Raw genomic sequence first — 25,629 nt, 5'->3', positions numbered from 1 at the left:
CTTGGCAATAGCAGATTCTACCTGTTCATGGGTAATAGTAATACCTGTCAGTTCACAGACATTGTTTGGTGTGTCTCTGCAAGCAACTTCTGCCTGTTCATCGGAAGCGATGGAGCTATTGAATGCGCTTTTGAAATGCGTAGCGAAAAGCTCGCTTTTTTCAGAAGAGGATTGAGCTGATTCGGAACCCAGGAACGTTTCTACCGGTAATCCATTTTCTTTCCGTTTAGTGTTTACGAAATTCCAAAACCGTTTCGGATTTCTCCGTAGTTTGTCTTGGGTACGAAGAGTGTAACGTTTGTCACATGAAATATAGCCGAGTAGCTCCGATTGGCCGAGAAATATATATGAGCCCATGAACAGATGGTAACAGTTTTAACAGAATAATTTTTGGAGTAGTGTTATATGGAAAATGGACAATTTTCGAATGGCGACAAAAAAAACAATAGATAATTTCCGATAAAACATAATTTCATTGACCACGACTTTCCTGCAGTTGGTCGGAACATTCGCCATTGCTGTCGAAAACGTATTTGTTGGCATGTTATTCAGTTCTTTCTTAGATTTCTTTATTGGTTCCCCCTCCGTTTTCGCCACAAAACTGTTAGAGTAGACCCTCCGCTCCAGGTTTGCCCAGAAATTCACGACGATGCAGCTGGGAGACGTTCGGAGGATTAGCGGACTTCGGAACAACATCTTTCATCAAGCGGTTCATCTCATCCAGCGACTTCTTCGCGTAAAAGGCAGAGGCCAGGTCCGACCAAAACACCACATCCTCGTCCGGATGACATTCTTGGAAGAAGGAGGAAACTTCCGGCAGCCACTTTGTGCTGCAAATCTTTCCGTTCAGCGCAAGTTCCGATCGAAAGAAAAGCGGCTTTGACATCCCCTTCCCACTGATGGTTAGCCATAGAAGCATCTTCTTTGGAACTTGGTGGGGGACATAAAGTAGCTGGTTCCCTGCCAGTCGTTGCCATTCAGCGTTAAATACGTCTCGACTATGACGACCGCGAAGTTCTGCTTCGCCTGAAATATTTCATTCTCCATCACTTCCAGCCATTATTTCTGAGTCACAGCTTGCTGTTCCGACACGGCCGGTCGGACTTTCGCTTCCGCATGATAAATGTTTATCGCCGCTAGGTGTTTTTTCATTGTCTGACCTGATGCTCCGACCTCCTGGCCCAAAGACCGGAACGATTTATCCATCTTCTGCTTTAGCTTCAGCTGCAGTTTATGATCGAGTAGCACCATCGGACGACCGGAACCAGGCTTCCGTTCAATGCTTCCATTTTTCTCCAGAAGTCTAAAAATATAATATATACCGGAATGGGTGTATCCGGCGCACTCAAAGTACTTGACGATGTCCACTTTCTTCGCAATGGGATGGAGCTCCCAGTACGCACAAATTATGGAGCGCAGTTGCTTCACTGTTTGCACAAGTGGTTTCATCACCAGGTGTTAAGGTGAACGCATGAGAAATTTGTTCTTTTGTTAATGCAAATGTTACAATAAAAAACTGACACGACGTTCAGCACCAGTGGAATTTCGCCCAAGTTCAACATGACAGCACTACCGAAGCTTTTCAGCAGCCCCCGACCTACAAATTCCAGCAGTTTTTCTGTATCCCGCATCAAAAAAGACCTGAAAGGGAAACGACTGGACACGACAGCTTCATCGAGGTTCCTTGACAGATTTCAAAGAGAAGAGTTCTAGAGAGTGTTATGATACCCAAGGGTCATATTAAGAAAACTTTGTTTTTAGCCAGAAATTGATGACTCGGATAATGAAATAAATAGGGCCAAAGGTAAAGGAGCGAATAAAATAATAAACAACAATAACGTAGCCAATGGTTGGGCGTTCGCGTATAATGCGAACGATTGGGAGTTCATTCTCAGGACCTCGAATTGGTCATCTTCCAATTAGCCATTTCACGGCAAATTAATTTTACAGAAATGTAATGTTGATATTGAACAATAATATCTATAGATGTACTTTATAGTTTGAAGCCTCAATAATAGACAAAATTGTATAAACAAAAATATTTTTGCGACTTTTATATTCAGAACTGTATGTATTTCGTTGACAAATCCTAGTGTTCTCCAGCTCAATCCATACCAGGAGGAGCCGGTTCAGGCCGCTCTGCGTCTTTTTCCTGTTTGATCATCACCGGCAAGTGAGGAGTCATTTGTACATTGTCGCTGTAAGTACCCTGAAAAACACAGAAATAAGATTACAAGCTGACCCCATTGGTTTTACAGACAGATCCCGATACGTACAACAACCTGGACGTCCGTTGTTCCCGAAGGTGTATGCGGTGAAATTCCCAACAATACATCCATTCGATCTTGTGAAACATGTCCTATTTGGTGCTCCATAATCTCGCGGGCATGTTCCAACATAGGCGCTCTGAACTTCGGACAAATATTCAAAGCATCTTGCAGTTGAACGGCCGGCAGTTGGATCAGTATCCCAAGACTTTGGGGTGTCAGACGTTGAGCACATTTCAGAAAGCCATCCCAAACGACCTTCTGCTTCCAGACTTGTTTCCCAATCAGACGCTGCAACAAATTCATAACAAATCCCGCTAACCTCGGGTGAAGTGTTAGCGATTGAATGACCGTTCTCATCAGTAGCGTTGGTAGAGGAGTTACTTCCACTAGCTGCTGGATTACATTTCCTAGTACATCATGGGTGTAAGTTTCCTTCTCCGCCAGACAAAGAGAGGTGGCTTTCACTACCCATTTTAGTTCGACTTTGTTTGTGTCGATTGTATGCAGGGCCACCAGAAGTTCCGCTGCAGTGATGGGTAGATTCGAACTACTGTATTCGGCACCGATGCCGAGCAGTCGATTAAATACCTCTTTTACCACTACGGGATTCAATTTGATGAGGTTCGGCAGAGCATTGAGAATCTCTTTCTTTGTAAGTCCGTTTATGACTGGAATCAGAAGACGCACATCTGATACCTTAGTCTGGTGTAGGTTGCGAACTCGTTCGACGAGTTCTGGTCTTGGAATGGCTATGGAAAGAGAGTATAGAATAAGAATTCCAATCTAAACAAGTATAAAAAATATACTTACTTTTTTCCGTCAAAATATAGATTATTCTAGTTATGATAGTTTCCGATCCCTTCGGACATTGTTCGATGAGTTTGAGTAATTCTTCACTGTCAGCACCGATTTTCCTAACCGGTGCCTCAATGGCTCGCAGCATAGCTCTTTTCATATCCGAAGTGGCCTTTATGTAAACTTCCGACAGCCTATGCATCAATTCCTGCTTGTAAACAAGCAATTCCAGAAACAATCCCAAACAGGTTTTGGCCAGCTCATCGTTCCACACCCATGGTTGCTCCGCGCGATTGAATTCAGCAGCGAATATTCCTTCTGGCGGATCCTTTTCCTCCAAGTAGCCTAACCAAAGCAGGGCTCGACTTTCCATCTCTTCCATCAGGATATGATGCAGTGAGTAAATGTGCATTAAATAGTGAATTGCTTTCTCTCGAATAACAACGTTCTCACAGAACGCGTATTTGAAGAGGATGTTAAGAAAGACCTTCTCCTTGGGAGGTCTTCTGATGAGCAAATCTTTCGTTATTTGCATGCCACAATCGGAAAGCTCTTCTAGTTGGCACATAAAGCTTAGCATTGAGATCAGATCATCAGGGATCATGGGAGCCTCCAAATAAACCCTTTTCAGAATCGATTCTTTCTCCCGGAACTCTTGCCGCTCTACAACGTTTGTAACTATTTTCAGTAAAAGCTGCGTGTACGCAAAGTCTGGCTTCATTTCAGATTTGATGTAGGTATGCCGGGTGAAGCCTTGCAGCAAATTGTACTCCTCGAAAATCCAGGAGAACGCCAAATCTAGTCTTTTGCTTATGTCTTCAAGTACAAACTCGAGGATGATATCTCTAACGGAAAACATAAAACAGGACCCGAAAACGGTGACAATACGCTTCCGTTTGAATCCAGCTCCTCCGATGAGCGCTTGCTTTTCCGCTTTTAGGATTCTCCTGACCGCATCGTTGAGACATGTGTGCCTGAAGTCACGCGGTAGCGGCTTCGTGACATCTTGTAGACGCAGTGCTTTGACACGCTGCTTCAACCTTGGCTCTCCTGAATTGCCTTTCGCCCGTTCCAACGTTTCCCGGAGCTTTCTTTTAGCTTCTAACTTTTTCCTGTCTTCTTCCGAAAGTTTGTCCATATCAATTTCCTCCTCTTCCTCTTCGTCTTCAATAGTATCAGCGTCTAAATCACGCCGACGTTTAGGACCTTCAAAGAATAAAAAATGGTAAACATGGTTAGGGGAAAAGAAATTCAATATTTTTGCGTGAAATCAAAATTGTGTTTGAAATGCTTCGTATTGTCCGATCCGGTTCGAATATGCACCGTTTTGTTGTAGAATTTTTTGTCATTCTTCATAACGCATTTCTCATAGAAGACTTGGTCCTCATTGACGAAGAACTTTAGTTATGGATTTTAACAATCTACTCTTGATCCGAATTTCTTATCACTCAGTAAGTTTTGCAATGCGAGGAAAAACTGGTAATCGCTTGGTGAATGTATTACAACTTGCCAGATGACCTGCCGGAGGTTCAGACAAGTCACTACAGACGTATGTGTCCTTGCGTTGTCCTGATGAAACACAGCACCATCATGTTTGTTTGTGTTAATTGGTTTCTTTGCGAATCCAGCTTTGCGTCTTTGGCTTAAAACTGTTCTATGGTCGATATTTAGATCCTGGACGATGTTACGACTATTAACTGCCGTTCATTATTTCTATGATTTTAATCGACATTTTCGATAGAGGGCTTGCTTGAGCACCTCTCTTTAACATCAAAAAATTCTGAACGAAATCGACGAAACCAAAATTGCGCGTAATTAGCTGTTACAGTATCGGTACCACAAACATTATTTACAATATTAGCGGCCTAGCTTGCATTTTCCTCTCTGTCAAAGAAAAACGGTAAAATGTACCGAGTTTCCTCTTTGTTGACTTCCATTGTTAACACCCTGTAACTCACAACTGAATGGAACAAACAAAAAGCAGCAAAAGAATTTTCGACGTAGGACTACATCTACGATTTACATACCAAACGAGTCGGAAATTCCCTAAGATTTGTTTGATATGCTATACATTACAATCCCCCAATGTGTAAATGGTTTATATTGAAGAAACCTAAAAGCATTTCCATTTTCCTATTCATTTGTTCTGCTAATTTTTGTGCTCACCTACCCGTGCCGTTAATGACAACCAACTTATGCAGTACCGATAGTATAAACAACGTAGGCGGATATTTTCTAGAGTGAGGCAAACTTTCAGTCTCGTTCTATACTCGAAGCAATGGAAATTGCTTGTTCTGCCTTGTTTTGCGTCATCACATATTTTCGTTTCCGCTTGAGCTGTAGACGCGACCAAATATCTCACTCGCTAATGTCTCTGGCATCGCCTCAAACTGATGCCATGGCATTGGGGTCCTGAGCTACACAATTGTGTGTAGGCTATCGTCAGCTCGCCAAGAAAATAAATGTTCTGGAATTTTGTGTGTGATCTGGCTCCACATCTTCGCTAAGCTAAAATTTCATTTGTCTCCCGTGCGCATTGGTCACGATGCAACAATCGCCTAGTTTTTTGATGGTGTGTTGGACGATTATTTGGTGGTGCAACTCTCTATAGCGACACCGCAAGGAACTGTCGTTATACAAAATTGTCGCTACAGTCCACACGAAAAAATTAAATTATATTATTAATAAAGGAAATTTATTTCTAACTATCTTGAAACAAAACATTGAACCACAGATACAAAATTCAGCTCATTTGTCCCCTAACACACTTTTTGATGCCATCGTCAGACAAAAGTGCTCCTTCGCATAAGGCTAAGGTTACTTTGGATAGGAGTACGCACGAAAATTTGATTGTACGAATAGAAACAAACAATTTTGTTCGATAGAAGCTGACGAATACGAACGAAGCAAGGGGGAAGCAATGTAACCACACCAATACAACTCAATGTGGTTGTTTAGCTTCACTATTGCATACAATTCGTACGACCACTTTTCTGCATCCAGTGTCACCGCCGCCTAAGTTGTCAAAAGTCAAATAGTCTGGAAAATACAAATTACGATTATATCTTAAATGATATTTGAAAATAATAATAAATTATAACCAAACCTTCAAATAAATCAAAACCTTGTTTAGCGAGCGCTTCAAAATTCGATCGCAATACAATTTCCTATAATGGGCCGTTATCAATGCTGTTTTCAATTATGCATATCAAATTGTTTGATTTTACAAAGCCAGCTTTGACGAAGCAATTAACAATAGTGGATTGTTTGACATTACAAATACACTGTAGGATTCAACGATTCATCTTTTTCTGTCGCATTCACTTGGTCCTTTACAAATTTGTTGCGATAGTGCATTTGCAATTCTTTAATTATTACAAGACCAAGTGGTTGAAACACAGAGATTATGTTTGGAGGAAAATATTGCAGTCTGCAATTTCTTAACTTTTGTTGGATATTTGGATGGCTAGTAGAATTATCAATCAACAAAATGATACATCTTCCTTCGGACACCATTTTTTCATCCAATTTCAAAAGCCATTCTTCAAACATCGCGCGCACGAGTTTTTTTGTGTTTTAGCGAAAACCGACGGGCGTGAGTTTTTTTGCACTTTGAATTTTGGTGTATTGAACATCAGCAGTTAAAACCATTATTATTACTTTTTCGCGAATTTAGTTTTTATTTTTAAATATGGATGGAATCGTGTTATGTGGCTTTACTGGATATTGTTTTGTTTCTAATTGCTTTTTAATATTTGTCAATGATATCCAACTTATTCCTTAGCGTCAAAGATTTATTTGCATTTGAATTCATGTTGGACTGAAAATTGAAAGTAAAACAAACTATACTTCAAACTTTTGCACGAATTTGAATTTAAAAGCTTACCATGTAATAGTTACGCGGACAATAGATTTCTTTTTAAGTTCAATGCAAATATTTTGTTCTCTCAAGGACGGGATTCTTGTACAATAATGCTTCAATTCGCCAGTAAACGTGAAGTAAATAAACATTAAGCTTCAACAAAGTAATTCGGTTAAAATATACAGTTGTTCACGAGGCAACCCGAAGCAACGAAGTTTTTCGACCCGTGCAGAAATCCGATTTAATGAAATTGCATCAACTGAAAACTCAAGAGTTGCTAAACATATCACGGCTTAGGGCGATTACACATTATCCGGTTTTTGCCGGACCGATCTGAAACCCAAATGGCAAATTTCGACCGTACCAACCTCTTTACGGCGCCGTGATGCAGCCGTCTACTGCGACTGCAATGTCCGGTGACCGGACAAGCATTACACGCGATGACAATAGTATTGTGCCGACGTCTGGTGGAGACATCAGTTTGGGAAAGCAAATTATTCTCTATAAGATTATCAGACCTTTTAAGTTTCAAGTTGTTTAAATTTTGAATGAAAATTTTTACTTCATGTTATTTGATTACTTAGAACCCGTGAACTGATTATCATTTAATCATTTTTGTATAATTTTCTTCATATTTTCACTGAAACTCATAATTGTAATACAAAATCATCATCAAATATAATTATTGATCAGGGGTTTTTCTCCACTTGCAAAAGAACGTGTTACTCCATTACGAAAATAACATATTTTATAAGAAGTTAATTTTCATTCATAACTTTTATTTTCAAACATGTGTTTATTGCACCTGAAAATCTATTATCACTATCATTTCCCAAAAGCAGAGCAAGAAGTTCCATGCCATCAACGCGGATTGACAGTTGTTTGTCATGTCTGTTAGTATTAGTACAATTCAGGCAGTTTTTCGTCCCATGTATTAGTATGTGTGTGCTATTGACGTTTGTTTGTTGTTTTTGAAATTCAGAATTTGCAAGTGATATGGATGGATTTACATTTACTCCTTTATTTCGCTACTGTGGAAAAAGTTTAGTGATGCAGGTTTCTGCTCAAAGCAAAGCAATGGTGAGCGATTTTATCGAGCTGAATGTGAAGGTCAGTTTTTGTTAATTTGAACACACCAAAAATAGCTCTCTAGTAATATTCTTATTGGGCATTCCACACAGTTCGACCTGACCCGGAAAGCGATCGATGACAAGGCTCGGCTCGAGGAGCTAAAGACCAAACTGTCTGTCATGTGACCGGTGATCAAGATGTTCTCCTGCCCGATGCAGAAGCATCCGCTCTGTCAGAGCGAAATCATCCAGCTGGCATATCTGATTCGGTCATTTTTCGCCTAGGATCCGCGTATTGATAACTATGTGTTGATGCGAAATACGCTCGAGAAGCCGTCCCTGCCCCGGGAGTACGCGCTCGAGGAATCTGCGGAAGCAGTGATGAAATAGTTTCTGAAGGAAAATTATGTTGTTCTAATCGTAAAGATTCATACTGCAATGGTGGAATAAAAAGACACTCTAGAATAGATGGATTATCTCGTAGGCTAATTCTAAGAAAATCACAGGAAGTGAATAAATAATTGAGTAGTGCCCTTAGCTTACGAAATGTTTTTTATTGGTTCATTCAAATTCTATTGGAAATATGTGGCAACAGAATGTATGGATTGAATAATACTGTTTGTGTAAGTTTGGAAATAAAACAATTTATATATATGGATATGGATAAATACACCGCAACTGGACTTTTAAATTTATTTGTCATTGAATTGTATTTTGAAATGGGGCGAGAAGATTCACACCTTCGACCGCTGGATCGCACCTATCGGTAATAATACCGTCCTGATGCAAGATGCGCGTAATTTTCGCAAGATCTGCCGTGTTCCTGGTGTGCCACATTTTAACACGGCCGTATATACTCTCCAAAGGAACGCAAATTTGAGAAGACTCGTAATTGCTGCAGCAGCTGTGGTTTCAAGGTTTTCCGTATACAAACGGCTGCATGTAGCAGGAGTATTTGCAGCAATGTTTACCTATCAATCCACTATATAAATAATTGCACGTATGTGTATGTGAGAGATGCACGGTTTTGTGTAGCGCGAGGTCTTTTTCACATTGTTATCCGTGTGGAGGTTCAACCCGATGTAGTATACAATTTCTATCACTTTGGGGCACTTGTGATATTATTCGGAATGAAAGAACTCAGGCACATTCCACTAATATAAATATCACTATATTCTTAGTTCCGTCCTCGCGTGCATTCGACACTTGTTAACTTGATTGGTTGGAAATGTAAAAGACCTCTTGCTTGCATTCGACATGTACTTTTTATAATGCTTAAACTAAAACTCTACACAAGGTAGCTTCTATTCTAGAGGAGGAGGAGCCAGCAAGGAAATATGTGAGCGCGTTCGATTGGTTCGAACGGGTCAATACGGAGAACAAAAGGGTAGTGGTTGTTTCTGTGTGTTGTCATTTCACACTTGGTTGAAGTGGGTTAGTTCTGCATAATGTTACGCTGCAAGGGTGAGTGGTTGTTATTTAATATTATCGTATGCAGCTGTGAGCTAGTGACATAAAAATGCATTTGGCCTACAAACATGTATGACGATAATTTATGGCGTGGGAATGAATTTGTGGGAATAGGATCGTTGGGATTTTATGACAAGTGGGAAAGGATAATGGTAATAGGTTATCCCGCTACACCATCCCTCTTTGGGAGAATGATGTAACCGGGTGGAATCATTTATTATTATTATATTCATTATTATTGGGTGTTATAGCTTCTCCTCTTACATATGGTTATCTAACTATATTTACAGGTTGTGATAAATTCGTAAATTTAATTATATAGTGTATTTAATTTATAATAGTTTTAATTTGTTCTGTGATGCTTATTGTATAATATTTGTATTTAATGATTGTCGATAATTATGATGATAATAACAGTGATGATTTTAATAATAATTATAATTGGGAAATAATTGAGTAAAAATGAACTTAATCTCTGATACGTACCAAATTTCTAATACCCCCTTCCCCCTAACGGAGGAGGGAATTATAAGTAATTAATCTATTTTTATGTACAGTATGAGTGTTTTGGGTTTTCTCATCTAATAATGTCGCGTTTGGGTGATTTATTGATATGACCTTGTATGGTCCTTGATATACCTTGTCTAGTTTTCTTCTGTTTTCGTTAGTCATCATAACTAAATCATTCTCATGTATTTGTATTGGGTTTGTATCTTTCTGCTGATCTTCACGACGCTTTTGTTTGATTCTGTCAATTATTTCTTTTGCTGATTTTGTTGCCGTTTTGAGTTTGAATTGTAATTCTTTATGATATTGCTCGATATTGTATACGGGTTCAATGTGTGATTTTAGGTTGTATGGCAGTGTTGCGTTTCTGCCGAAAACTAATTCAAAAGGTGTGTATGAAAAATCTGTATGCGGAGTGGTGTTGTAACAGAATGCATAGTAAGGCAACCAATCATCCCAGTCGCTCTGCGATGGGTTGATGAATTGTCTCACGTATTCATTAAGACAACGATGGTTTCTTTCTAAACTTCCGATTGATTGCGGGTGATAGGGGGTAGAAAATTTTTGTTGAATTTGGAGTAATTTTGAAATATTGTCAAATAATTCATTCTTGTATTCGGTTCCTTGATCAGTTTGAACAATTGACGGAGTACCGTATACGAGAATGCAATTTTCTATAAATGCTCTCGCTATTGTGGATGCTTGTTTGTCTGGGGTTGGTTTTATTATTACGTATTTGGAGAGGTTACATTGGATAGTTAATGCATATCTATTTCCTGAATTAGATTTGTTAAAAGGTCCGATAGTGTCAATAGATACACAATCAAAAGGTTTTTCTGGGGTGGGTATTTTTATAAAGTTTTCCTTGGTCGGGGTTTTGTGTTTATTTTGTTTGCATTGTATACAATTTCTAACATATTCATAAATTTCTGATTTCATTTTGCTCCAGGAATAGAGTCTACTGAGCTTTTTATATAATCGATTGGCACCTATATGTCCTCCAATTGGTGCATCATGATAATTTTTCAGGATTTTTAATTTTTCTTCTTGGCTTTCTATCACACGCTTGGGTGTGTAGAGCACTATTTGCAAGTCTTTTAGCGAGTCGTTACAAGTCTTCTTGAAGAATTGAACGCTGCATAATTGGAATATCACGCTTGATAACGCTAGAGCTATCGCGCTTATTCTTAATTTTTTGGCCATATTTTCAACTTTCTGTAATAGATTCCCTAAGGTCTCTTTCGAGTTGCTTGCAATTTTTGTATTTGTCGACATTAATTCTTTGAATCCTGTTTTATTTTTAATTGCGCATTTCATATTATTAAATTCATTCTCGCTAGCGTTTTCATTATCTTCGAGTGCGCGTCCGCATTGAAGTTTGGGTAGTTTTTCCCATTCGGTTGGTTCAACTGCCTCGTATACTTTGAGTTGATCAGGCTCATTGACATCGAGTACAGTGTTATTATTCAAATGTTCGTATTCCGTCTGATTCATATTTTGTTCTTTTCTTGTCATTGCTCTCGTTTGAACGGCTAGGACGTTTATTGTTTTCAAAGTTTCAGAATCAATTGCTATTCGTGATAATGCGTCGGCAGTTACGTTTAGTTTTCCTTGTACATATTGTACGTCAAAATTAAATTCCTCTAAATCTAGTCTCATTCGTGTTAATTTGGAAGATGGATTCTTCATTGAAAAAAGGTAAACAAGCGGTCTGTGGTCTGTTTTTACCGTGAATTTTCTTCCGTATAAGTATGGTCTAAAGAATGTTATTGCCCAATGAATGGCAGTAAGTTCCTGTTCAATTGTTGATTTATTTGCTTCACCTTTGGTGAAGGCTTTACTTGCGTAAGCGATCGGTAATTCGATTCCATCGCAATCTTGGGCCAATACTGCGCCACAGGCAGTCTTTGATGCATCGGTTATTAGTGTGAATTCTTTTTTAAAATCGGGAAATTGTAAAATTGTGGGAGAAATCAGTGCTGATTTTAAAGAATTGAATGCTTGCTGACATTCAGAGCTCCAATCGAAGACTGCATTTTTTCGAAGGAGTTTGTTTAAGGGATGCGCAATTTGGGCAAAATTTTTAATAAATCTTCTATAATAGTTGCAAAAAGCAACGAATCGACGGACTTCATCCGATGTGTTTGGTGTAGGGTAATTTAATATGACTGAAAATTTTGATTTATCTGGTTGGATGCCAGATGCGGATATATTATGACCTAGGTATGTGACATCTGGTCTAAAGAATGAGCATTTTGCGGGGTTAAGTTTCAAATTATATTTTTGGAGTTGTTTAAAAACTTTTTCCAAATTACTTAAATGATGATTTATGGAACATCCGACTACTATAATGTCGTCAATGTAAAGGAAAGCACACTCTGGTGGTAAGCCGCTGAGTGCAATTGTCATCATTCTTTGGAAGCTGTTTGGGGAAATATTTAATCCGAAAGGTAGTCTATTGAATTCGAAATGACCGTTTGAAGTAGAGAATGCTGTTAGTTTTTTGGAATTTTCGTCAAGTTCTATTTGGTGGAAACCTGACATTAGGTCTAGAGTAGTAAAGTATTTGGCTCTTCCTAAATGATCGAGTATTTCATCTATTCTTGGAAGGGGAAATTTATCTGGTGTAATTTTTTTGTTGAGCTGGCGAAAGTCTACCACTAATCGCCACTTTTTATCTTGTGTATTAGATTTTTTTGGCACTAAAAGTATAGGGGAATTATATGGAGAGGTTGATGGTTGGATGATTCTATTTTCTAACATATTTGATATTTGTTTATTTATTTCTGTTATTTGGGCCTCTGGAGTTCGATAATTTTTTATGTAGACGGGGTTTTTGTCGTTGAGTTGAATGTTTTGTTTATAAAAGTTGTTGGTAGTTAAGAAGTCATCTTTTAAAGCGAATATTTCGTTATAGTTTCTGCAGAGATTTATCAGTTTGTGTTGGGCTTCACGGGGAGTGTTAGTTAGATTTAATTCTTCAGTTAATTTTGGTATACGATTAGGGTTGTTAGTTGTGTTGTGGTTGATTGTAAAATGTGTTAACGGTTGGGTTAGTGGCTTGAAATTTTTGGGTAGAAGTATTTCAGACGTATTGGTATTAATGATTTTAACGAATTGTGTTTTAGAGTTAACTATGGAATTTGCGCAAAATACTCCAGGTTTGATTTCTTGAGAAATTATGACAGTGTCTTCTTTTATATGTGGAATTTTTATTTCTTTGATAATCTGGCATCTGGGGGGGATGACTAGATGATCGTCCCATGTGTCATGGATCGGTACTTCTAGATTAGTCTCATTGAAGAAAAAGGATAGTAACCATGTCTTCAAACACAGATTACATTCATATTTTGTTAAAAAGTCTTTTCCTAGAATGCCGTCAGCTGTAATTGGGAATTGTTTATTCACCAAATGGAATTGGTGTGGAATTTTATTATTTTCTATAAGTAGACTAGTGTTGGTACTACCTATTGTTTCAAGTTTGCCTTCGGTCACGCCGTTTATTATGCATGTATTATTTTTGTTAATTTTCTGGGTACGTTTGATCAAATTTTCCTTTAGGATTGATATATCTGCCCCTGTATCAAGAATAAGAACGCATGGTTGTTCGCACATGCTTAATTTAACTATAATAAACATTGAACAAGTAATATTTAGGTTGAAAATATTTGATGTTGATTTCGGTTTTCCTCCTGTTCTTCGTCCGACAACGCGCGGAGGTTCGCAGCCGGGTTTTCGGAGTTTTCCGCAATTCTAATGAAATGTTGCGGTCTGTTGTAATAGTTTTGGCTGCCATTGCCCCTAAAGTTTCTGTTTTGGTTAGGGAAATTCTGTTGATGATATTGGCGATTTTGGTTAAAATTTTGGTTTTGTTGAGGTTGATTATTGAATCTACCACCTCTTCCTCTATAGTTATTAAAATTTCTACCACGATTGTTCTGGTTGAAACGGTTAGGATGCGGGTAGGGCGGTTGTCGCTGCCCGCGATTGTAAATAAGCACATTTGCTGATTTGGTTGTCAGCGATTTATATTTATTGACCTTCTCCACTGCGTCAGCTATGCTGGTGAAGGCTCCCGCACGTAATATAGTTTTTAATTCAGGGTTATCAATGCCTTCAATGAGGGCATCGATTCCTGCTTGGCAAGCGAGTTTTGCTGCTCGTTGCGGTGGTGTCTCTTCCTTGATGTGTAAGTCGATGAGTTGTTCGGTCAGCTCTTCAACTTCCTTACATAATTCGTCTGCTGACTGTTTTTTTATAGACTTCAACTTCGCTAATATGCTGTCGGCGCTAGTCTTTGATATACATGTAGTTTTTAAATTTGTTAGCAGTGAAGGTATATCCACGCTATTATTAATTGCTCTTCGGGCCTTTTTGTCGAGTCTGGTCAGTAGGAATTGATATACCAACGCTTTGTTTGCGCTGGGGGAGATCTCATTTAGTAGTGTGGCTGCACTGATGAACATATCGAGTCCATCAGGTGAGCCGTCGTAGATTGGCACCATTGCGGCTGCCTCTTTGTAATCGAATTTGGACATTTTCGGTTTTTGTATTCCAACAACGAACAATATCGCAAGAGCTACTTCTTTGAAAGATTTTTGTTTAATGATAATGTTTATTTTATTTCTAATATCTTGATATATTAGATTAGCATTTTCGGCAAGCAATAACAATTCTTCAGCCTCTTTATTGTGTACGAGAGGGTCTACTATTGTTTTAATATCTTCAGCTAATTTTTCAGCTTCTGCGAGCTTGGTTCTCAATGTAGCTTTTCTTAACTTTTTAGTTTGCTCGGATCGCAGTGATTTTGCAATTACTTGTAATTTCTGTATTTTGTTTTCTATTAAACTTGCCATTAAATTAAAGGCGAAAATTTTTTTATTTCTGTTTTTGTTGATGTCTACAACAAGTAGTCTTACAGCTTAGCACATATTTTACATGAACATTTTGTGTTTTTTTTTTTTTTTCATTAACAATTTTTACTTCAAAAAAAATTTTTTTTTCATATTTTACATCTTATAATTGACTTACCATCTCTGTCGGCGGTATCCTACTACAGTATCAGTAAGGCTGAGCTTTGTGAAAGGTGTCACATAGATGGTTGCTCCATGGATGTTTTCAATTTTGATATTGAAACCTCTTTTCGGCTGCTTCGGGTGTTGCTTCCTATATTGCCGCCATCCGATTTTTTCCACTAATGCGATGTGTTCCGCTTGGGCCTCCGCCTGGGCCAAGATGTCCTTGATGTTCTCGTTCCACATGTTTAGTTTTTCCAATGGTCACTAGTTCGTGTAATGAGTTTCTATTGGTTCGTTCACATGGGTGGTTAGCACAGTTCCGTTTATTAGTTCACTTTGGTCTAGTTGGCACGTCTTCGTTGATTAGTTCACTTTGTTCAAATTTTGAAAAAAAAAAATAGTTCACTTCTGCCCTTTATACCTGGTTGAGCTGTGCCGCTCTCACTGCTCGGGAGGCTACTCTCTCCGAGTGATTCTTATAAAACGTGTGCATTAACCGCACAACACCGTAACCTAACGCAGCACCAGCAAGGATGCATAAAGCAATCGTTTGCGGTGAACTCGACACTGGGGCGCTCGACACTATCTCGTCTGCCGAGAAAAAGCCCATTTTTGAACGTTCACTGTTTCGTCAAAACAAAAAAATTGTTTGGTTTCACTCATAGCCGAAGATTCAGGCTAAAGTCTCGGTCGCCATGTGGAGGTTCAACCCGATGTAGTATACAATTTCTATCACTTTGGGGCACTTGTGATATTATTCGGAATGAAAGAACTCAGGCACATTCCACTAATATAAATATCACTATATTCTTAGTTCCGTCCTCGCGTGCATTCGACACTTGTTAACTTGATTGGTTGGAAATGTAAAAGACCTCTTGCTTGCATTCGACATGTACTTTTTATAATGCTTAAACTAAAACTCTACACAAGGTAGCTTCTATTCTAGAGGAGGAGGAGCCAGCAAGGAAATATGTGAGCGCGTTCGATTGGTTCGAACGGGTCAATACGGAGAACAAAAGGGTAGTGGTTGTTTCTGTGTGTTGTCATTTCACACTTGGTTGAAGTGGGTTAGTTCTGCATAATGTTACGCTGCAAGGGTGAGTGGTTGTTATTTAATATTATCGTATGCAGCTGTGAGCTAGTGACATAAAAATGCATTTGGCCTACAAACATGTATGACGATAATTTATGGCGTGGGAATGAATTTGTGGGAATAGGATCGTTGGGATTTTATGACAAGTGGGAAAGGATAATGGTAATAGGTTATCCCGCTACATCCGGTTATCCGTCCAAACCCAGCGGCGCTTTTTGAAACCGGTCCGGCTGAAACCGGATAATGTGTAATCGCCCTTACAGTTCACGGTGAAATAATTTTCAGAGAGCCTTGTGACTTCCGAACGTGAACATGAAGGCGGAAATATTTTGACGTCTATATTCAACACTGTTCTCGTGTTCACGTCCACCGAAGCCGTTTAACTATGGTAAATTCACCAACATCTCGATTCCACGGTGGAAATTTAGAATCGTAGTGAAATATTCAATTAATCTATTTTTATCAATATGAATTGTGTTTAAATATGTTTTTTAACTAGAAAATGTTTCTTCCTATCGTTTCAAGATGTTTTCCCCGCGTTTTATATATGGACTGATGAATTATTAACGAAAAGGTGTTTGTTCACTTTCACGTTCACGAACTCTAAAACTGCCTTTACAGATTGTGAAAGCTAAGCGGAATTTGTGTTGAATTCAGATGTCTGGCAACTGCACAAAGATAGGGGAATTGACAGCATTCCTTTATTGCCTCTTTCTATCATTTTAAGTATCTGGAGGAAACGTGATCCACAATAGCTAATTTGTATTGTGCTCCTTTTTATCCACACAGTATCGCTTAGTTTGTTTTCCAATGTGCATCAGGGGAGCTTCAGAGCGATCACGTCTCTTTCGAGAATTATTTTTTGGATTGCTCTTTCAGCAGATTATGTGCAGCAGAATGTGTTCAGGTTAAGTAGCATGTTTCAAATTTTTGTTTCTCTGTTTCTAAAAACACATGTAAGTAATAAAGATGTGTTTATGTGAAAAAAGTCATAAAAAAACAGGAAGTTGGTTATATCTGTGGTATAACCACAAGGTTGACGTAGGACTATCGTTGGTTTAGTGATCAATACCCATACCTAAGGTCGGTCAAAGCAACAACAACGTGAAAGGCTACCGTCCAATTTCCTTAACCTCCTGTTCAAGATCCAAGATCCTGGAAAGAATGGCGAATAGACGCCTGGTAAGGTGACCACCGAAAATAGAAAATTGGGCTATCGACAGTTCGCCTTCCCACCGGGTGTGGGCACCAACAACTACTTCGCGACCCTCAGAGACGTGATAGCCGAAGCCGACAGGAACCGTCAGCACATGGAGACGGTAGCACTGAACCTGGAAAAGGTATACAACAGAACATGGATCCCGTTAGTGCTGAAAACTCTGGCAGATTGGGGCGTTGACGGGAAATTACTGCACTTCGTCAAGAAGTTCGCCACACGTCGAACCTTTGAGGTCAAAATTGGTAACATCAGTTCCCGAGCTTTCCACGAGGAAACAGGAGTACCTCAAGGTTCTGTTCTTGCTGTCACCCTCTTTCTCGTCGCCATGAATAGCCTGTTCCAGGTCCTGCCTGGGGGAGTCTTGTGTTTGTCTACGCGGACGATATTCTTTTGATGGCAGTGGGTGACACCGATAGGATTCCACGCATCAGGATACAGGCAGCTACCAATGCCATCGGCCGGTGGGCGGCCGAGAGGATTTAGACTTTCAGCGCAGAATAGCGGCCATATGGTGATTTGCAGCGACAGACATCAGAGTCCCAACTCCAGGGTCCAGCTATACAAAAACAACATTCCCCTCCGAAAAACGCTAAAGATCCTAGGAGTTTTTGTCGACCACAAACCTATCTTCCACCGCCATTTCGAGGAAGTTAGGAAGAGCTATGCCACCTGGTTGAATCTGTTGAAAACCATTTCCAAACAGCACCGGAGCAATAACAGAAATATCCGGCTACGGGTGGCCAAAGTTATTATCAGCAGCCGCCTCACGTATGGCCTTGAACTGACGTGTTTGGCTGGAGACAAGCTCCCAAAATCTCTGGCACCGATCTACAACAAAGCACTACGGACAGTCTTCGGTCTCCTGCCATCAACACCAGCTGCCTCTGTCTGCGCTGAAATCCTTCTTTCGATTTAATCATAGACTCGGCGATCGTAGCCAGGACTGCCAATTTCTTGTGGAAAACCAGCGGTAGAGGGGAGACCCACCTGATCGTCCTTAGCAACACGATCCTACAGCGGGTGGCGCATTTCAACCTCCCCCCGGTGGCAAAACAATCTTGGTTTGGTGCGAACGACTGGAAGTTCCCAACTGTTCTCGTCGAGAACGGTATTAGGGACAACTTTCGAGCCGGGCGAGCTCGATCGGTCTGCTAGAATATTTCAAGGCCATCATAGCAGAAAAATACCGTCTTCACGAGATCAGATACTCGGACGGCTCAAAAGGACCATCGGGAGTTGGATTTGGGGTAAGCGATAATAAAAGTCTGATTTCCAGCAAGAAACTCGTGGACATCTGCCAGGTCTTCACGGCCGAATTGGCCGGCATCTTCGAGGCAACTGCAACTTCATCTTCCAAGCCGTTGTTGGTCGTCTCCGATTCGGCAAGCGCCATTGATGCCATCGTTGCGACCAGGTCCAAACATCCATGGGTACAGGCCGTCAGGAAGTACATATTGTCCGACACTGTACTCATGTGGGTCCCCGGACACAACGGCATCGCAGGGAATGAAGCGGCCGACCGGTTTGCCGGAATCGGTCACACCAGACCGTTCTTCACTCGAGATGTGCCGCTTGACGATGTGAAGATGTGGATCACCAACTCTTTCCGCACCTTTTGGACCGAAAGGTCGTTCTCAGAAAGGGGGCAGTTCCTCAAAAAAGTCAAGGGCACGATTGTCAGGTTTGACGATGTTAAAGGAATGAGAGAACAACGAATCCTGTCCAGACTGAGGACCGGTTACTGCTCGGTGTCACACGGATTCTATAGACGACCCTTCCATCTACTCTGCGACCTCTGCCAAATCCACAACTCCGTTGAGCACTTCTTGTGTGGTTGCCCGAAATTTGATGATCTGCGAAACCTTCATGGCATCAGCGGGAGTGTAAGAGACGTCTTGAGGGACGATCCAGCAAGAGTAGCAGCACTTGTTTGCTACCTAAAAGATGTCGAATTATTTTTTAAGATCTAGCGTCTTAACAATGGATCATTCAAGAAGATCCTTGTTCCTTCACCTCCACGATGAAGGGGAATATTAACACTTCGGCATCTTCAACGGCACGGCTTCCTCTCCACTGGCCTGGAGCTATGGGTCGAGGACATCCTTGCCATCTGGTCCAACGAGCAAACAGCAAGTTCTTTGTTAAGTTATGTTTCGCAAAAGGATTTATATGTGTTTAATTTTTTTAACTAATCCGAATATATAATAAATATCCGAATACTACGGACAGTCTTCGGTCTCCTGCCATCAACACCAGCTGCCTCTGTCTGCGCTGAAATCCTTCTTTCGATTTAATCATAGACTCGGCGATCGTAGCCAGGACTGCCAATTTCTTGTGGAAAACCAGCGGTAGAGGGGAGACCCACCTGATCGTCCTTAGCAACACGATCCTACAGCGGGTGGCGCATTTCAACCTCCCCCCGGTGGCAAAACAATCTTGGTTTGGTGCGAACGACTGGAAGTTCCCAACTGTTCTCGTCGAGAACGGTATTAGGGACAACTTTCGAGCCGGGCGAGCTCGATCGGTCTGCTAGAATATTTCAAGGCCATCATAGCAGAAAAATACCGTCTTCACGAGATCAGATACTCGGACGGCTCAAAAGGACCATCGGGAGTTGGATTTGGGGTAAGCGATAATAAAAGTCTGATTTCCAGCAAGAAACTCGTGGACATCTGCCAGGTCTTCACGGCCGAATTGGCCGGCATCTTCGAGGCAACTGCAACTTCATCTTCCAAGCCGTTGTTGGTCGTCTCCGATTCGGCAAGCGCCATTGATGCCATCGTTGCGACCAGGTCCAAACATCCATGGGTACAGGCCGTCAGGAAGTACATATTGTCCGACACTGTACTCATGTGGGTCCCCGGACACAACGGCATCGCAGGGAATGAAGCGGCCGACCGGTTTGCCGGAATCGGTCACACCAGACCGTTCTTCACTCGAGATGTGCCGCTTGACGATGTGAAGATGTGGATCACCAACTCTTTCCGCACCTTTTGGACCGAAAGGTCGTTCTCAGAAAGGGGGCAGTTCCTCAAAAAAGTCAAGGGCACGATTGTCAGGTTTGACGATGTTAAAGGAATGAGAGAACAACGAATCCTGTCCAGACTGAGGACCGGTTACTGCTCGGTGTCACACGGATTCTATAGACGACCCTTCCATCTACTCTGCGACCTCTGCCAAATCCACAACTCCGTTGAGCACTTCTTGTGTGGTTGCCCGAAATTTGATGATCTGCGAAACCTTCATGGCATCAGCGGGAGTGTAAGAGACGTCTTGAGGGACGATCCAGCAAGAGTAGCAGCACTTGTTTGCTACCTAAAAGATGTCGAATTATTTTTTAAGATCTAGCGTCTTAACAATGGATCATTCAAGAAGATCCTTGTTCCTTCACCTCCACGATGAAGGGGAATATTAACACTTCGGCATCTTCAACGGCACGGCTTCCTCTCCACTGGCCTGGAGCTATGGGTCGAGGACATCCTTGCCATCTGGTCCAACGAGCAAACAGCAAGTTCTTTGTTAAGTTATGTTTCGCAAAAGGATTTATATGTGTTTAATTTTTTTAACTAATCCGAATATACTTTACCTACTACTGCACTTCACGTGTACCTCATTGAGTATAAAGAATTGATCTTTACTGAGGCAAATTTCCAGTCTTTTTCTATATTTGAAGCAGTGAACATCGCTTGCTTTGCGTTAGAATAAGGTCTTCGTTGGCACTTTTGACATTACACTAATACATCGAACTGACGCTATGGCGAAGCAGACATCAAGGTTGTGCGTCATATAATTATATGAGGAATCAACAAGCTAGACCATTGTGAATGTCTAGTCGGGATGTCATAAATTATTTTGGTTCACGTGCTAGTCGCAAAACTGTCACCGATAAGGATGACTTCTGTGCTAATCTTGAGTATTATGAAGCAATGCAACTCTTTTCGAGGTTGATAAGATTAACATAAAGAATTTATTTTAAGAGCGCAACATGGGCAGAAGATTGATGTAGTTATGAGATGTGGAATAATGGTGCTGGTACAACAGATATATGTTTACCTGTTTTCATTGCATTGGCAAGAGACAAACTGCGACTTATGATGAGCTTGTATATTGTTCTGTGAGGGCAAGAATGAATCATAAATCAATAATCGTTAAGATTCTACAAAAAAACATTTTAGGGTGACTAAACCATTCTACTAAACAGTTATTTCTAAAGTTTCGCAGCATCCTAAAATAATATCCGAAGTTATGAACAAGTGAATTGAATAAAATAACAGCGTAGTGCTACGTCAACAAATGCGGTCGTGTTTTGGACACAAACTCGTATAATTTTTTAGTGTTAAATATGTCACCTTGACAGATACGAGGCATCGATCGCTAGGGCCGTTTACCGAAAAAATAGGGGATTTCTTATTCCCCAACCTTATTTTTAAACATGAAATTAACCAACATTTTCCAATTCAACTCACCATGAATAATACTCCTCTCCTCGTCATCGCTTATTTTAGGTCTCATTGGTACTTCCTTGGTCATGGCGGACACTCCTGGGCCAACTTTGTTATCGGTCATCTGTTCGGCGAACGTTTGGGCGATCTTCTGAATCTGCTGTTGAATGGTAACATCCGGCGATGTTGGGCTGTATGTCTGCAGGAAATGTTGTGTCGGCTCCGATGGCAGCTCGGCCATATTATTCATAACCAGCTGTACAACCACGCCGATCTTCTGAAGGTGATTTGTCAGGAATTGCTCATTCAAACGATTAGACCGCAATCGCTGCTCGTTCAGTTCATCAAAATCTACTTCCATTTGTCGGGGAGCGGCACTCGCCGCTGCCACCCGTTCTTTCTCTCTCCGCATATGCTCACCCAATTTGGCCTTTTTCGCCGCTAGTTGAGAAGACATAGAATTCTCCAGTGCTCGCTTCGCTCGTCGCTGCTGTTCGCGTTTGTCCAGTTTGGGAATCGCCCGCCCGATTTCGGTATTGGACGCTCCGAGATCCTGCAGGATTTGGGTGATGCTAGTTTGATGCTCGTAGCAAGCTGGATGTTTCAAGAGGCTCATAAATTGCATCTTCAAGTTTTTGCGAACCGAGCTAACCTGGGAATTCGTCAAAGTTGGTGGAAGATTAGCGTGAAGATTTTTGAAAGCATCCACCACTTGATTCATCATTGAAGGGCGCATCTTCGCTATAATACACAGCGTTCCCGTACAAGCGATAAGATTTACCGATGAAATATGCGATGCAGCATGGAACTGCAATAACAGCTCGAAAATATTCACGGCTTCGTCTTCCAGCTTGCGTCTGCGGGCAATTTTCAACGTCAGCGGAACGTTTTCTAACGAGAAATCATTCTCTCGCTTCATACTATCTTCATCAGGATAAGTTTGAAGTATGACTACTCCTTCCAGAAACTTGATCGCATTTGTTCTTATACCATCGTTGTCATTGTCGATCATATCCAGAATCGATGCCTTTATCAAGCAGAGTGTGTTCCAGGCTTGTTCCACTTCCTCGGTGATATCCGTAAGCGAACAAATCCATTGCAGCGCTTGCTTGTAAATGGCTCCACTACCTTGTATAACCCTTTTAGCAACGCTTGGAGCGGAATCTCGCAATAATGCGAACAAAACGTTAACTAATTTGGGCAGTAAAGGTATATTTATCTTGCAAACTTCCTCTATAAATCCAGCTACCGATTTCCGGACATCCTGATTGGTATCATGCGCAAACGAAAGTATGTTATCTAGAAATTCCAGTAACAGATCCGTATCAGAGTGCAGTATTAGCTCCTGAACTTTTGAAATGATTTCACATTTCTGGCTGGCATTAGCCATCAATGATTCGTTCAGCAATTTAACGACCTAAACGAGATATTCGATTAAATATTCATTTCCGCCACACTATAAACAAGTAATGAAACTCACCTTGCCACAGGCCGATGCATATTTTTCATTGGTGAAAAGAGATGCCGTTTCCTGGCTGAAACTGGAGCTGCGGAGAAAGTTATTCATTTTGCTCTACGTATAGTGCGTTAATACTTGAAAGAAGGCGCTTTTGATCAACAGATTATCTAGTTAATGATACTAGAGCTTTTACGAGATAATCATTCTAATCTATCAAGTAATCAAATATGAACAATAGAGGAGAATATCTTATGCTATCCGTTCCGATTTCGGATTTTTTGACAGAAACTACACAAAACAAATCGAAGTCGCGCGCTAATGCGGGTAAGCACATTGCAATAAGTTTATAGGAAGGTACATAATGTTATTACTGACGTCATAGACGTGAACGTTAACCCTTTCCCGTACAACATCGAGTCTCATTCGTGGTGTACTTACATAACGGGGCGCTAGAACGCTCAGCAAAGTAATGAAATCACTTGATGTGTGACGTAAAAAATAATACAGGAAGGAGTTAAATGTAAATTGATTTCTTTCGAACCACTTGGAATTATGGTATTGTTTCTGTGAGAACATGGCCTTATGGTCATAACATAGCTGCAACTCATTCCCAACTGTATTTGAAAATTAGGAAGATAAGTCAGAACCTCATCTATCGGATTCTATAGCACACTCAAATTAGAACGTTTTTGCAGTTGAGTTATTAACTAAAGAAAATGTTGACGAAGAGAAATCGATCAATTCACTTACACCCTTTTAATTCTAAAGCGGCCCTTACACGATCAGTAGCATTGACATTATCAGTAATGACAATAGTGGCAAGAATCACTCCATTCCTCAATAACCTTATTCTTCAGCCTTACACGATCAGTCTTATCACTTGCAGGAATGCAGCAACTCCGGCCATCATAGTCGTAAGAGAAATCAACATATTTTCGAAATGAAATGAATGATTTGAAAGGTTTTCAGCAAATAATGAAAAAATCTTAAACGAAACATGTTTCTAATAATGATTTCTAATTATAATTTCAACAATTTGATGTGTTCTTATAATGTTTTTCAGTAATGGATGAAGAATGTTCAGAATAATATGTTATGAACATTCAATAAAATATTTTGAAATGCTTTTCATTGATCTATTAACAATTCAAAACTGTATTTTATCATAGTAATCTTAATAGATTATGCTTGATTAATTACCATTTAATACCTTCGTAGATGTCGACACCGTATCTTACCCGTGTGCTTGACCCCCGTAATTGGGTAATAGATGTCGACACTGTATAGTAGTCATCACGAATTAACATTTTATGCTTCGTGCTTCATCGTTGTGAAGCGAAAATGATGATGGATTTTCAGGTGGAATGGGCAAACTTTTAAAATCAAATAATATAAATGAAAATCACTTTCTTCACATCAAATATGTTGCTCTATGTAGTAGGATAACAGGTTTTCCGCAAATGTTGAAAAAACCTTGAACTAAATTAATATCTGGGTATAATTTTATTTTATAATAATGAATTTAATTTTTTTATTTTTTTTTGGCAGACTTATCTCACTTCTTAACTAGGCGAACCTAGCCAGAATTTTCACCTGCCCCCGGGCTTCTGAATGCCAAAGGGGGACTAGGCTCTGCGGAATGCACGTATCTGCATGCTCGTGCTGTTTCAGTCCTGACCGAGAAATTGTCGGACAATCGCGCAGGTGCTAAGGATGACCGACTTTTGGATGCCGGCCAATTCCTTCTCCATATTCAACACCTTTAGCGCTTCCAGAAGTGTCTTCGGGACAATTCCAGTTCCAGAGAGAACGACTGGAACAATTTTTGGGACCTCCCTTAGCCCCCACAGTTCCTTGAGCTCCACGGCCAATGGTCGGTACTTGCAGATTTTGCGACCGTGGGTCTCCTCCAGATTCTGGTTCAATGGAATAGCGACATCGATGATGGTGACTTTGCGGTCGCTCTTGTCGTAAACCATTATATCTGGGCGGTTGTGGTGGATCGAGAGGTCGGTCAGAACAGTGCGATCCCAGTACAGCTTGAAACGGTAATTTTCCAGGACAGGTGCAGGCAGGTACCGGTAGTTTGGTACGTTGTCTTCCAGTAGAGCACATTGGAGCGCCAGTTGTCGATGAACAATACGGGCCACGTTGTTGTGGCGCTCGGTGTAGGCTGCGTTGGCCAAAACGGGACAGCCTCCCATAATGTGCTCTATGTTTTCACCTGGTTGATGGCACATCCGGCAAATGTCATCAACGTCTTGATGCCAGATGTACCGCCTGCAGTTTCTCGTCGGCATTATCCTGTCCTGGATGGCTATCATGTCGGCTTCTACTACTGAAGAGAGTTCACCACGCGTTAGCCACAGATTATATGCGGCCTTGTCGACGTGTGGCCGGTCCAGTTGATGGGGGTGGGTACCA

General features: G+C 40.7%; 1 protein-coding gene across 1 annotated transcript; it reads right to left on the bottom strand.

Moving 5' to 3' along the window:
• Positions 1-1,960: 1,960 nt before the first annotated feature.
• LOC129773382 (symplekin) lies at positions 1,961-23,491 on the bottom strand. Its single transcript, XM_055776978.1, has 5 exons — positions 23,227-23,491; positions 21,771-23,163; positions 3,081-4,271; positions 2,277-3,019; positions 1,961-2,209 (listed from the first exon to the last, which is right to left on the bottom strand). The coding sequence occupies exons 1-5, from the start codon at positions 23,311-23,313 to the stop codon at positions 2,105-2,107; spliced, it is 3,519 nt and encodes a 1,172-aa protein (XP_055632953.1). The 5' UTR covers positions 23,314-23,491; the 3' UTR covers positions 1,961-2,104.
• Between the last annotated feature and the right edge of the window lie 2,138 nt (positions 23,492-25,629).

The sequence above is a fragment of the Toxorhynchites rutilus genome, chromosome 3 (assembly GCF_029784135.1).
Source record: "Toxorhynchites rutilus septentrionalis strain SRP chromosome 3, ASM2978413v1, whole genome shotgun sequence".
Taxonomy (NCBI): domain Eukaryota; kingdom Metazoa; phylum Arthropoda; class Insecta; order Diptera; family Culicidae; genus Toxorhynchites; species Toxorhynchites rutilus.
The sequence above is the reverse complement of the archived record's forward strand: the minus strand, read 5'-3'. Positions and strand labels throughout refer to the sequence as shown.

What these genes read in the sequence shown, in the direction of transcription:
- LOC129773382 (XM_055776978.1), bottom strand. Translation starts at nt 23,313, where the DNA reads ATGAATAACTTTCTCCGCAGCTCCAGTTTCAGCCAGGAAACGGCATCT. An exon ending in GGAGAGGAGTATTATTCATG is followed by an intron (nt 4,272 to 21,770) that starts GTGAGTTGAATT and finishes TATTCTTTGAAG; the next exon opens with GTCCTAAACGTCGGCGTGAT. An exon ending in CAACGGACGTCCAGGTTGTT is followed by an intron (nt 2,210 to 2,276) that starts GTACGTATCGGG and finishes TGTGTTTTTCAG; the next exon opens with GGTACTTACAGCGACAATGT.